General features: G+C 45.0%; 2 protein-coding genes across 2 annotated transcripts; one reads left to right on the plus strand and one right to left on the minus strand.

Moving 5' to 3' along the window:
* Positions 1-1,052: 1,052 nt before the first annotated feature.
* GLT8D1 (glycosyltransferase 8 domain containing 1) lies at positions 1,053-8,368 on the minus strand. The gene is made up of 10 exons (XM_029958252.1): positions 8,306-8,368; positions 6,114-6,170; positions 5,910-6,008; positions 5,304-5,520; positions 4,528-4,645; positions 3,923-4,007; positions 3,594-3,706; positions 2,863-3,029; positions 2,579-2,691; positions 1,053-1,921 (listed from the first exon to the last, which is right to left on the minus strand). The coding sequence occupies exons 2-10, from the start codon at positions 6,127-6,129 to the stop codon at positions 1,731-1,733; spliced, it is 1,119 nt and encodes a 372-aa protein (XP_029814112.1). The 5' UTR covers positions 6,130-6,170; positions 8,306-8,368; the 3' UTR covers positions 1,053-1,730.
* Positions 8,369-8,558: 190 nt separating this feature from the next.
* On the plus strand, positions 8,559-11,171 carry SPCS1 (signal peptidase complex subunit 1). Its single transcript, XM_018068575.2, has 4 exons — positions 8,559-8,666; positions 9,589-9,648; positions 9,968-10,054; positions 10,984-11,171. The coding sequence occupies exons 1-4, from the start codon at positions 8,631-8,633 to the stop codon at positions 11,104-11,106; spliced, it is 306 nt and encodes a 101-aa protein (XP_017924064.1). The 5' UTR covers positions 8,559-8,630; the 3' UTR covers positions 11,107-11,171.
* The last annotated feature ends 618 nt before the right edge of the window (positions 11,172-11,789 follow it).

Here is an 11,789-nt window from a genome sequence, read left to right on the forward strand (position 1 = left end):
GGCTAAAAAATGGTCCTTATTTGAGCTAGACATAAGGTATTTTAATCTGTTCTGGACCTTCACAGGGAAAAGTAACAGATTACATTAGTAACCCTCCTTCACTGGGGAACAAGGTGCTTGTTCTTACAGTGCTCTTGAACAAAAGAGTTATTTCCTGGTGACACCTGTCATGTCTGGCCAAGAACTTTTAAATATAAAGCAAAACTCTGCCCTGTGCAGTCAGGATGTGTTACTGTGCTCAGCCTGTAGCAGAACTGGGATAGCAAGAGAATTGCCAGGAGGCCCTACAGCTGCTCCAAGAATTAAACATTTAGAATAAATGCTTCATATTGAGCATCTTCATCCTGTGAATCTGTTTTCTTCCTATTAGGTCTGATTTCTTTGTTCTTTAGGGAAAACAAACCTATCTGTTAAAGGTATCCTGAGGCATAGTCCTCATAAGGCAGCTCAAAAAGGTGTCAAGTGTAGACACAAACAGATGGAGTTTCTTTAAGCCTGCTCAAACACAGCCTGCTCAAACACAGCCTGCTCAAACACAGCCTGCTCATCTGAATTAAGTTGGTGCCAGCTGATCCAGTACAATCTTTCAAAGTTTGGTAAGTGAACTTATTACTGCTTCAAGGACAAGAATTTTTCATCAAAACCCAGCAAAAGAAACAAAAGGTAACAAACCAGATCAACATCCACGACAGAACTATAGGCAGAGACTGCAATGAGACAAGCAGTTTGAAATCCTTTTAAATGACAAAGCAGAATTAAAACCATACTCATAGTCATGAAGGAGCCCTTGTCCTGTATCTGAGACCATGCAGCATTCAGCTGTCATTGCATGAACACAAAGCCTTTTGTCTAAACATTTTCCACAGAGAACTGTTCACAAGCAGTGTCAGCTTCAGTTCTAACCTCTGTTAAAGGGAACAGTTGGCACAATAACTGCTGGGGTAGATCAGCTAATAATAACTACTACTCAAACTTCACAGCACAGCTATAAAAAAACAAAACAACTTAACCTGTAGCAGGGATGATGGGCAGCCATTTACCCGAGGCTTAAGTCAACATGTTACAATTAGCTTTATTTTTGAACAAGGTTTCATCCACCACTTTACAAAACATGTTTTAGTGTTCACTGGCAGTTAAAACCACTTTGCATAGTGAAATAAAACTTGAAGAATTCATCTTTCACAAAAGATTCAATTTTGTAGAATTCTGCAAGAAAGACTTACGCAGAAATGGTTGGGAGATTTCATGCATGAAAGGGTTGTTGAGGGAACTATTTCACAGAATAACAAAACAAAACAACAAAAAACAAACCCAGAACCCAAGCAACTCTTAATTACAGTACATTGATGTGCAAGATTTGCGTGGTGCAAGCACCAAATGAATTTGTATCTTGTTCTTAGAAACGTTTCTGTAACTGATAAAATGATCCTCTGCTACAAGACTCATAGTAAAGAGCAGAAGAACACGACTGAAATGATCTAAACAAAAGTGCCTGTTTGTGGAGATCCTCCCTCGCTTTCTGTAGTGCTGCTGGAGCAGCACCTTCTGTCATGCAGGTGACATGAGCCTCCTTTGGACCTGTGCATTTCAGAACTGCACCTGAACAAGTGCATCACCTCATGCTCCAGAAGGCAAGGATGGCTCTGTAATACATGTTGGCTAAAAAAAGAAATGTTCTGCTTGGCTCCAAAAGTTTCCTGAGAAAGCACCATCAGTTACCAACACTGGCCCTACTTTGCTTCATAGGCTTCCGAGTGTCTGCGGATCAGGTTGAACTTGCCTGTAGGGTCAGGGACATACCACTTCTCCCAGACTTCAGCATAGGAAGCTGTTCTTCCCCAAGGTTTGAAATGTCCATTCCAATGGAGCAGCTTGGCAGCTTTCACAAACTGAGGAGAGTACCTTTTTCCAGCACTAGACCCTTTTATTGAAAAAGCAGCGTTAGTGCCTGAAATAAAGGCAGCAGGAACACCAACATGCAGAATGTTAACTTCAAAACAAAGCATTTAACAAAGGAAATCTTATCATTTATGGAGAAAGGAGGGGATATGGGAGGCAGATGCAAGGGTAAAGTGAAAAACAAATCAGGTGCAACTGAATGCCACTTTAAGCTCTCTTAGTATTTTTTTTAATGCACTGGCTTAACTTCCAAGTTCATTAAAACACCCTTAACACCCAGATGTGCTCAGCAGCCTATTTACTGTTCATCAGAAACCAAACCTAAAAAAGCTTTCCCAGCACTGGGGTTTCATGAGTAGCAGAACAGATATGAATGTCTGTTCTTCTCAACAGTCTTGGAAGAAACACCTCAAATCACTTCAGATACAACATATATGTGTAAAATTAGAAGTATTTTGTGAGTAAGTCAAATCAAGAACTACCTCTCAGTAGTTCAAAGAAGAACATGAAGGCTCAGGCCCACAAGCCCCAAGAAGATATTGCAAAGCTGTGTTTCTTAAAGAACAAGGGACAGAATAGGGGAAAAAGAGATCCATTTGCTGCCTCATCAACCAGGTGTCCAGCTACAGGCCTGGAAAACCACACTGGGGAAACGGCGTCACAGATGTTTCCTACGTACCAAGGTGTCGGACGTTCCACATGGGATCAATACTGGAATGCTGCTTGTAAAATACAATTAGCAGTGGAGGTGTTGTGATGCTGCCAGCCAGAGTCTTACTGTAAAGTTCCTCTCTGGAAGAGAAGATGAAAAGAAGTTGGGAAAGGATGCTGGTGTGGCCCTGAATCAGTTGACTTTTCAGTTGCAGCGGCGTGACAGGAACCCAGAGATACACACACAGCCCTTCATCCAACAAATGCCACCAGCACGACCCCAGCCCTGTCACCACAGCTTGGGGTACTTACATGACATTAAGTGCCATCCACTTCTCCAGTTGCTTAGTGATGTTCTGTAATTTCCATTCCGTCAAATTGGCAACGAAAACTCCTGGATTGAAAGAGCAGGTGTTGGCTTTCATGGCGAGCTTTCGGATGGTTTCTTTTTTGTAATCTAGAAAGCCAATGTAATTATACTGGGGGGGGGAAAAGAGAGTAGAAATTAGCTTAAAATATGGTGGAACTCCTATTTAAAGAAAAATTCTGCACAACTCACAACAGACAGGCATAAATTGAAGTTGTTAAAGCAAATATCCCTTCCTTTAAAATAAGAAAAAAAAAGCTCTTATATATAGTATATATATAGTAGTGTATATAATCATATTTTGGAAATATGATTATATACACTACATATTTTAAGGAATGCTGCATGGTCTTAATACTACCATATTATTAATATGGTATGTACCAGTCTCGGAAAAAGCACTTTTTAAACATTCACAAATGAAAAATTCTCCCTCTGATGTTGTAACACCTCTTGCTGTTCCATGCTAGAAATTGCCCTCATTGTACAGCACAGCAAAAATTCAAAGTGCATTTACTGTGCCTAAACAGAAACTGTAGGTGCTACTTGTAACACAAACATCAGTATAAATTGGTTTGGGCAGGGACAGTCACATCTTTAGGTTCACAGCATTTAGAACATTCCCAAATGCCTGGGATCTGTGGTATTGTTCCTACTGGATCAGAATAAAACTAACCTGATTGCCTGCTCCACGGACAGCAACTTTGCTAGTGGTTGAGTCACAATCATCTGAAAATGCAGCTGCATGTCCAGGTTTCAATGGAGTGTTGTAAAGTTCAAGAATATCATCTGGAAAATGGAAGTAGGCAGAGAAAAATCAAAAGCAATCCTGACTAAGTGCCAAGTTACACTCTGTTCAGGCCACTGTTGAACAAAACCATTCAGTTTAACCCAACTCATTCATATTTACAAAGTTTGGACATCTTTCCTCGAAGTGTTTGGGCTCTGAGAGATGGGATACTGCCCTCAGCATAAGGCCAGTGGCAGCTAACAAAGATGCCATACCTTGCACTATTACATCATCATCCACATAGATGACCTTCTCTGCATGAGGTACCAAGTTGGGCAAGTAGAATCTTGCAAAGGTTAACTGTGAGAACAAGAAAGCAAGAGAAGTGAAGAATTAAATGAAAAATTGTCCAAATAAATGTGAAATGGACTGATTCTCCTGCACTTATCTATGGCACTAATGTCCAAGACAACTTCTGTAAAGGAAATAAAATAGGCAGCAATATCCTACAAGTCATTTAAAATAAACAAGTTCCATCAATTCTTGATTTCCTATGAATTTATGTATTGATAAACTAACTTTAAAATTTGTCTGTATTAGAATTTCTTATTTCCACATGTATCTGTAGTATCTCCAAGGTGTTGGCATGCTGTGTTTCACTGTAGCTAGCAGCAAAAAATGATACTAAGCATGTATATGTAGACATTCAAATGCATCTCTCACTAGCTGGAAATTTATTTTTACTGAGATTTAGGAATTTTATTATAAAAGACTGCTGTGCTAACAGATGTGGTTTTGATATCTAGTTGTGTTAAAAGCCAACATCAAAATATATTGCTATTAACTAATAATTGCAAAAAGTAATCAACAGCATCCTCACTGGTTTGAAGGTGTCTGCTTTTTGGGGATCCACTTGTACTTTCCCTTCTAAGACACGAGGGTCAAAATCCAAAATTCGGTATCTCATGTTTTTCAGGGCAGTGCCACTTAGCCACAGCCTGCAAACAGGGGAAAGGCACAGATCTTGTTAATGAGACAAAAATCAAATGAAAAGCAAGAGATCTGACTGACAGCGCCCCAGATCTTGATGTGCCCCCCTCACTTCCCTACCCACAAACACATATCTGGGATGTCATTTCTGGCTGAGGCCAGCGGTGTCCTGTGTGGCTGCAGGGACATGCCCAGTGCCAGCACACTGCTCACCTGGGACACGTGAAAGGTATGAGCTTGCCTCTTGTTTTATTAGAAATACACAGTCCTGTTATCACAGGTCCTTCACAAAAAACATCAGCGTGGACAGAGGTGGGTAAAAATAAAAGGATCAAAGAACAATCTATGAAAATGGAGAAACCTGACTGACAGTATTTGAATTGCTTGATGAAATGTATAAGTAACATCAACAACCCTTCCACCAGCGAACACCAGTTCCATTGGTTGGATATAACCCTGTTGGAAAAGATGGCTCTTTTCCATCCCTGAAACTTCTCCAGAAGGAATAGCTGTAGGACTCCCCACAGCAGCCTTGCCAAAAAGCTGCAATAAGCAGCAGCAGGCAGGACTGCAAGTCAGAGGAGAGCAGCTCCGGGGAAAGGCAGCTCTCTTCTCAGAGATACTGAAGTTTACAGTGTTGTGGGAATCCAATGAAAAGATCATTACCTCAAGTGATCCACTGTATCATTCAGAGTAACAATATGGAAAACCACGTTGGATCTGGTGTGATGGTAAATGCTGTTCATGGCTGCAATTGCACCCCCAAGCCTCTCATCTGACGCTGCAATGACCACAGAAATCTCCTTATCATTCCTCTCATCTATCAGCCTCTGGGGAGCTGCAGGAATGAAATCTATAGGCTGAAGTCCTAAGGGACTTGAATCTGTGGAGTACAAATGGCATCACATACTTGGTTTTATTATTACACATTATTATAACCGCACTAGAATTCCCAACACCTTCAGTTATTTCTGCTATGCAAGCACTTGGATGTCTCAACATGACCACAGCCTGCCAGCATCAAACACTGAAAACAGAGCACCTGCTTTTGAGAATCTGAGATGTGAATGAATAGAAGAACATCACAACTACAAAAAACTACCCACATTTAGCCACACATATTCACACACAGCACAAGGAACTAAAATAAGGCTGAGCTACAGAGGGTCCCCTCCCACTTACCCAAACCACTCTCTGGTCAGAGCATGTGCTTTCCCACCAATCTTAAAAAGAACAACATTTTTTTCAAAATTAAAATAAAACCCAACATACCTGATAACTCCCGTTTCAAGAAGTCACTGAGGCTTAGGAAGTTATGATGAAGAACTAGCAAAAATATTACAACAGCCACAATAAGGATGGAAATGTTCACTGAAAATTTCAGAGAAAAAAGTTCATCAGCATAAGCAGAGAAAAAGAAACTCAGATACAAAAGATACTTTAAAAAAAATTAGACACACACACATATACACATACCTTTCCTTAATGTCATTTTTCTATTGTTTTATTTATGAGCATAAGGTTCCTGAAAACCTGCAAGAAAAAAATACAGCAGTCACTTCCTACTTCCAGTGTATGCCTACACAAGACATAGGTACCATCACCAGGAGTGTCAAAACAGTTTCTGAATGCAGTGACCATGTCCTTCTCTAAAAAAAGGTAAAGCTATGCCACATTTTAATAACTGAGTGTGGTACCTCAGTACATACATAGCTACAATCCTAGAATGGTTTGCGTTGAAAGGGACATTAAAGCTCATCTCATTCCAACCCCCTGCCATGGGCAGGGACACCTTCCACTAGACCACATTCCTCCAAGCCCTGCCTAACCTGAACCTGGAACACTTCCAGGGATGGGGCAGCCACAGCTTCTCTGGGCAACCTGTGCCAGGGCCTCACCACCCTCACAGCCAAGAATTCCTTCCCAATATCCCGTCTAACCCTGCTCTCTGTCAGTTTAAAGCCATTCTCCTTCATCCTGTCACTCCACACCCCTGTCCAAAGTCCCTCTCCAGCTCTCCTGGAGCCCCTTTAGGCACTGGAAGGGGGTCTCAGGTCTCCCCAGAGCCTTCTCTTCTCCAGGTGAACAATCCCCACTCTCCCAGCCCTCAGAGCATCTTTATGGCCCTACTCTGGATCTGCTCCAACAGGTCCAAATCCTTCTTATGTTGGGGACTCTCCCCACATACAATGACTTATCTAAAGAAGAACTTGGAGGTAAAAAGGAGACATACAGATATTGCCACTTCTTCACTGACAGAAAAAAACCCGCCAAACTCCTTCCACCAGTCAGAATGATCTGAAAAGATCTGGAAAATTAGTGGGGTTTCTTTACTGTTGAAACAATTTATTTAACTATCTGAACTGGAAGGATCTAAACAATAAGATAAATCGTTATAATTTCCTTCCATGCTTAACCAACTGCAAGATTCTGGCAGGACACTGGTTTATAAGATTTTAACAAACAGCACTTTCCAAACCATGAAAGTCTCTAGATAGAATATAACAGAATATCAGCTAGAGCATTGTCACACACAAAAAAAAAAACCACAAAAGCAGGCAAGAAGGTATTACCATCATGTTATAGAAGGGGGTAAAAACACAACACTGATACAATTTTGGTAAGAAATTCAAACTTGTTCATTATTCAAGGGTAAAGGAGACTATGAAATCAGAACAAGAGCTGCGTATCCTGGAGTGTGAAAGAGCTCTCAAATAACACATAGAAAGCACTGCAACAACATGCAAAATTCCAGAAACGGTGACAGACTTGTGAAATCTCCCTATTAAAACACCCCAGGCTGCGCTGTGACCGTTCCACGCGTCAGACCCAACCACCTTCTCTCGCTGCTGCATTTCTCCCCCAGAGTAGATGCATTTGCGGAGCACAGTGAACCCCAGCCGGGAGCCCTGTCCTCCAGCACCCCCGCACCGCTGGCACGGGGTGGGACACGGGGCTTTGCTTACAGAGCACAACGCCACGTCTCGCTGGGGAACGAAGCACTTTGCGGACACAGCCCGTGCCTTTGAGCGGCGGCTGAGGGAACCGGGGGTGTTCAGCCTGGAGAGGAGGGGGCTCAGGGGAGACCTCATCACTCTCTACAACTCCCTGACAGGAGGATGTAACCAGATGGGGGTCGGGCTCTTCTCCAGGTAACCAGCGATAGGACAAGAAGGCACAGTCTTAAGCTGCACCAGGAGAGGTATAGGTTGGACATTAGGAAGAAATTCTTCACAGAGTGAGTGATCAGACATTGGAATCAGCTGCCCAGGGAGGTCGTACAGTCACCGTCCCTGGAGGTGTTTAAGAAGAGACTGGACACGACACTCAGTGCCGTGGTTTGGTAGACGAGGCGGTGTCAGGTCAAAGGCTGGACTCGACGATCTCAGAGGAAACCCCGGTTGAATCTGTGAATCTGACACGCGGCAGCCGGGGCTGGAGGCACCGACAGAGCGACTCCCCCCGCAGGGCACGGTCCGAGCCCGCACAGCCCGCAGTGAAACACACACCGCGCGGGGCCCACACCCGCTCCCCGGGCCCCTGGGCGGGCACAGCCGCGGCTCCCTCGCCCCCTCACGGCCGCCCGCCCGCGCCGCCACCGCGGCACCCCCAGAGCCGCGGCTGTGCCCGCCCGGCCGCCGCCAGCCGCGCCCCCCGCGCTGCCGCACCTGCCGGGGAAGGCGCCTCCGCCGCGGGCCTGCGGGGCCGAGCGCCGTGCCGAGGAGACGCGCCCGGGCGAGGGCGGGACGGGCTGGACGGGAGCGCGCGCGGAGCAGCCCCGCGGCGGCGCAGCGATGCCGAGGCGGGAGGCGGCACCGGGGCCGGCGGGGCTCGGGGCGGGGCGGCCGGGCGTGTTTCCGGCCAGCCTCAGCAAGCCACCTTCCGCTGCCGCCGCCGCCGCCGCCGAGCCCCCCGGTCCCCGCCTCGCGGGCATCGCGGGCAGCAGCGCCCTGACGAGCAGCAGCGGGAGGAGGCCGCAGAGGCGCCGCCGCCATGCTGAGCGTGTTCCGCTCCATCCCCACGCAGATGGTGGGTAGGGCCCGCCGGGGCCGCGGCACCGTGGGAACGGCGGCGGAGGGATGTCCCCTGTGGGGTTGGGTGTCCCCTGCATCCCTCGCGGGGTTGGTACCTGCGTGCGAGGCACGTAGGAGCTGCAGGGTGAATCCGTATAATTCCGGTTTATGAGCTGGGAAGCGGAAATTTAACGTGCTCTAATGCAGAGCTGTGCAGGGGACATCCCTCCGTGCTTTCGCGCCTGGGCTATAGACAGAAGGCAACGCGTGCTCGCTAAGAGCCAGGTTTTCTAAAGTCATGCAAACTCTGGAGATCACCCAGTCCAACCCCCCTGCCCAGGCAGGGGCACCTGGAGCAGGTGATACAGGAACAAGGCCAGGTGGGTTTGGAATGTCTCCAGAAAGGGACACTCCACACCCTCCCTCTGCAGCCGGTTCCAGGGCTCTGCCACCCTCACTGGTACTTCCTCGTGTTGAGGTGGAACTTGTGTTTTAGTTTATGGCTGTTGCTCCTCATCCTGTCTCTGGGCACCACTGAAAGGAGTCTGGCACCATCCTCTTGGCACCCGCCTTGGAGACATTTACATGCATTAATGAGATCCCCTCTAGGTGCCACACACACTGTATCCCCCCAGGCACAAACTCTGCCGTGGTGTTACAGCTTTTTCTTAGTGATGTTAAGCTGACTACAGTGATATTTTGAACTGGCATTACCTACCTTGAACAGGCAGCACTTGCTTCTGTTTCCAGGTGGTGTAGTCGAGCCTGAAATGTAGGTGTTCCCAGACACTGTAAGAAAAGTAATTCCAGTCTGGTTTGAAAATTGAACAAAAGAGCTGAGAACCCGTGGTCAGGCTGAGTGTGGGCTCTAACCTGAAGGAGTTTAATGGGCAGGTTTGTGTTTTGAATAACTGACCAAAAAGCGTCTCTTTTCACAGGACTACAAGGGCCAAAAATTAGCAGAACAGATTTTTCAAGGAATCATTCTTGTATCTGCAGTAAGTATACTAGAACTGTGGGTGAGAACATAAAAGGAGCATTTTGTTTTCTGATTTTACAAACATTTTTTTTCTGATTGTTTGGGGTCATTAAAAGCTTTAGACAAAATCAGAGGGGCTGTCATGCGTTAAAACTTTACATCTCCCCATGTTTTACTTTCATTATTGGCCAGCAATTTTGAAAAGAACGTTAGAAAGGTGGAGGAACTGTGCTTTTAAAAAACCTGTATTCTTCTGCTTCCCCTCCCAGTTTAATCATGGCATAGGAAATGTTTTTCTTAATTCAGAGTTTGATTTTTTTAATACACTTTTTTCCCAGGTAATTGGTTTTATCTATGGATACATCACTGAACAGTTTGGATGGACTGTCTACATAGTTATGGCTGGATTTGCTTTATCATGTTTGGTAAGAATTTTTTGTCTGCAGACTAGAAAGTACATGCACTACTTAACCTGGAATAATAGTTAAATTAAGAGGCTGTCAGCACAGACTAATGTTTGCTATGTAATTCAGATTGTTAATACATATTTGTACTTCCTTTGATCTGCACAAAGTGCTTTGCAGGCCAGTAAGTGCTTTTTCTGAAATGCTAGCAGGATTTTAGAGAACACTGCAATTAAGTATTGGGTTTGAGTACATTTTTCACTTCAGTTAAATGTTACTGTTAAGTCCAGCTGACAGCATTGGTAATAGAAAGGACAGTGAGGCTTCCTGTGCAGTAGGAGCTTGTCACAAGAATTTTGCAGCTGGCCCATGCTGCCCGAGGAGAGCGGCAAGAAGGCAGAGTATGGAATTAGAGGAGTAATTCCTTATTCATACACACGAGGTGTCCCATTCCAATTGGGGCACACTGAATCCAGTCTTACACGTGGTTCTTATGCTTTTCAAGAGTTCAGATACAACAGGATTTGACCAACCACTACTTAACTCACACACACACACACAACTGCTTTGAAAAGCCACTATAATTCTCTGGCATCACCATCCATCTGCTCCTTACTTACTTGAGCATCCCTGAGTTGCTCTGGCCAGAGTTACTGATCCATGATGCCAGGCAAGGGGAGGGTCTCATAGCAGTGTTAGGATGTGCTGGGATGCTGGTGCCACCTCGGGAGTCCCTTTTTCTTCAGGGTGGCTGCTGTCCTCCTCCTTGCAATGACCTGGGGTCATGACCACGCAGTATAAACTGTAAATACACGTGCCTTTATAGCATGAAATCGTGTGAGTTTTCTTAGATAGAACAGTTAAGGATTAAGATTTTTCCTAACAAGCTGTACAAAACAGCTCTTCAGCATCTCAGTGTACCTGTTCTGACTCCATCCCTTGTCCCCCAGCTGACGCTCCCTCCGTGGCCCATGTACCGCCGCAACCCCCTCAAGTGGCTGCCTGTGCAGGAGTCGGGCACGGAAGACAAGAAGGCAGCAGACAGAAAGCCAAAGAGACACGCCAAAAGCTAAAAATTACGGTTCTTCACACTGTTACTTTGTTAAATTTTGTTAAATGAATTTCCACTGGGAGATACTTCTTGGCTTAGTTGTTTGGTTTTTTAATTAGTGCTTTGTATCCTGCCATCCACCAAGCCCCGCGGAGAGCATGAAGGCTCTGAAGCTGGTCTGGAGCTTCAGTGAAGTCACTGGGAACACAAGGATGGGCAAAGGGTAAAGCAAATACCTGATGAAATTCTTCTGTGCTGTATTCATCTCTCAGCCACCTGTAAAAGATTGCTCACACAGGTAGTTAATATATCAGACTGGCCTCTCTGATAGTTTAGACAAATTTGTTCCATGTCCTCCCTGTAGCATTCAGTTACTGGATGTTCCCCCCCCTCCACATTAGCTGGTACCCCTTCTTTGGCAGAATACATCATGATTATGATTCTGTGTGTCTAAACACTGTACAGTAATTTATGTAACTTACATTTTTTCTAGTTAATATTTCGGTTTCCAGCACAAGTTGTACTGGCTTTTGCAATATCTTCTTAGCAGCAGAAACTTAAATAACTTTAGAAGGCTACTGGAGGAGGTCACATCTCACTCAGGTATTTTAGTAAAAAGGAACACAGTGAATCAAATCAAGTCCAGTTAGGCTACTGTTATAGCATAAAAGATAATACAGACCTGGACTTATACTGAAATATTTC

This window comes from Manacus vitellinus, unplaced genomic scaffold (genome assembly GCF_001715985.3).
Source record: "Manacus vitellinus isolate BGI_N305 unplaced genomic scaffold, ASM171598v3 scaffold_14_pilon, whole genome shotgun sequence".
Lineage (NCBI taxonomy): Eukaryota > Metazoa > Chordata > Aves > Passeriformes > Pipridae > Manacus > Manacus vitellinus.

Bases quoted from the DNA above. Each gene is read 5' to 3' on its own strand.
- SPCS1 (XM_018068575.2), top strand. From the start codon at position 8,631: ATGCTGAGCGTGTTCCGCTCCATCCCCACGCAGATG. The intron at 8,667-9,588 runs GTGGGTAGGGCC...CTCTTTTCACAG, and splicing joins GCTCCATCCCCACGCAGATG to GACTACAAGGGCCAAAAATT. The intron at 10,055-10,983 runs GTAAGAATTTTT...CTTGTCCCCCAG, and splicing joins GATTTGCTTTATCATGTTTG to CTGACGCTCCCTCCGTGGCC.
- GLT8D1 (XM_029958252.1), bottom strand. The intron at 4,646-5,303 runs GTAATGATCTTT...CCCTGTTTGCAG, and splicing joins GATACAGTGGATCACTTGAG to GCTGTGGCTAAGTGGCACTG. The intron at 4,008-4,527 runs GTGAGGATGCTG...TTGTTCTCACAG, and splicing joins AAGCAGACACCTTCAAACCA to TTAACCTTTGCAAGATTCTA.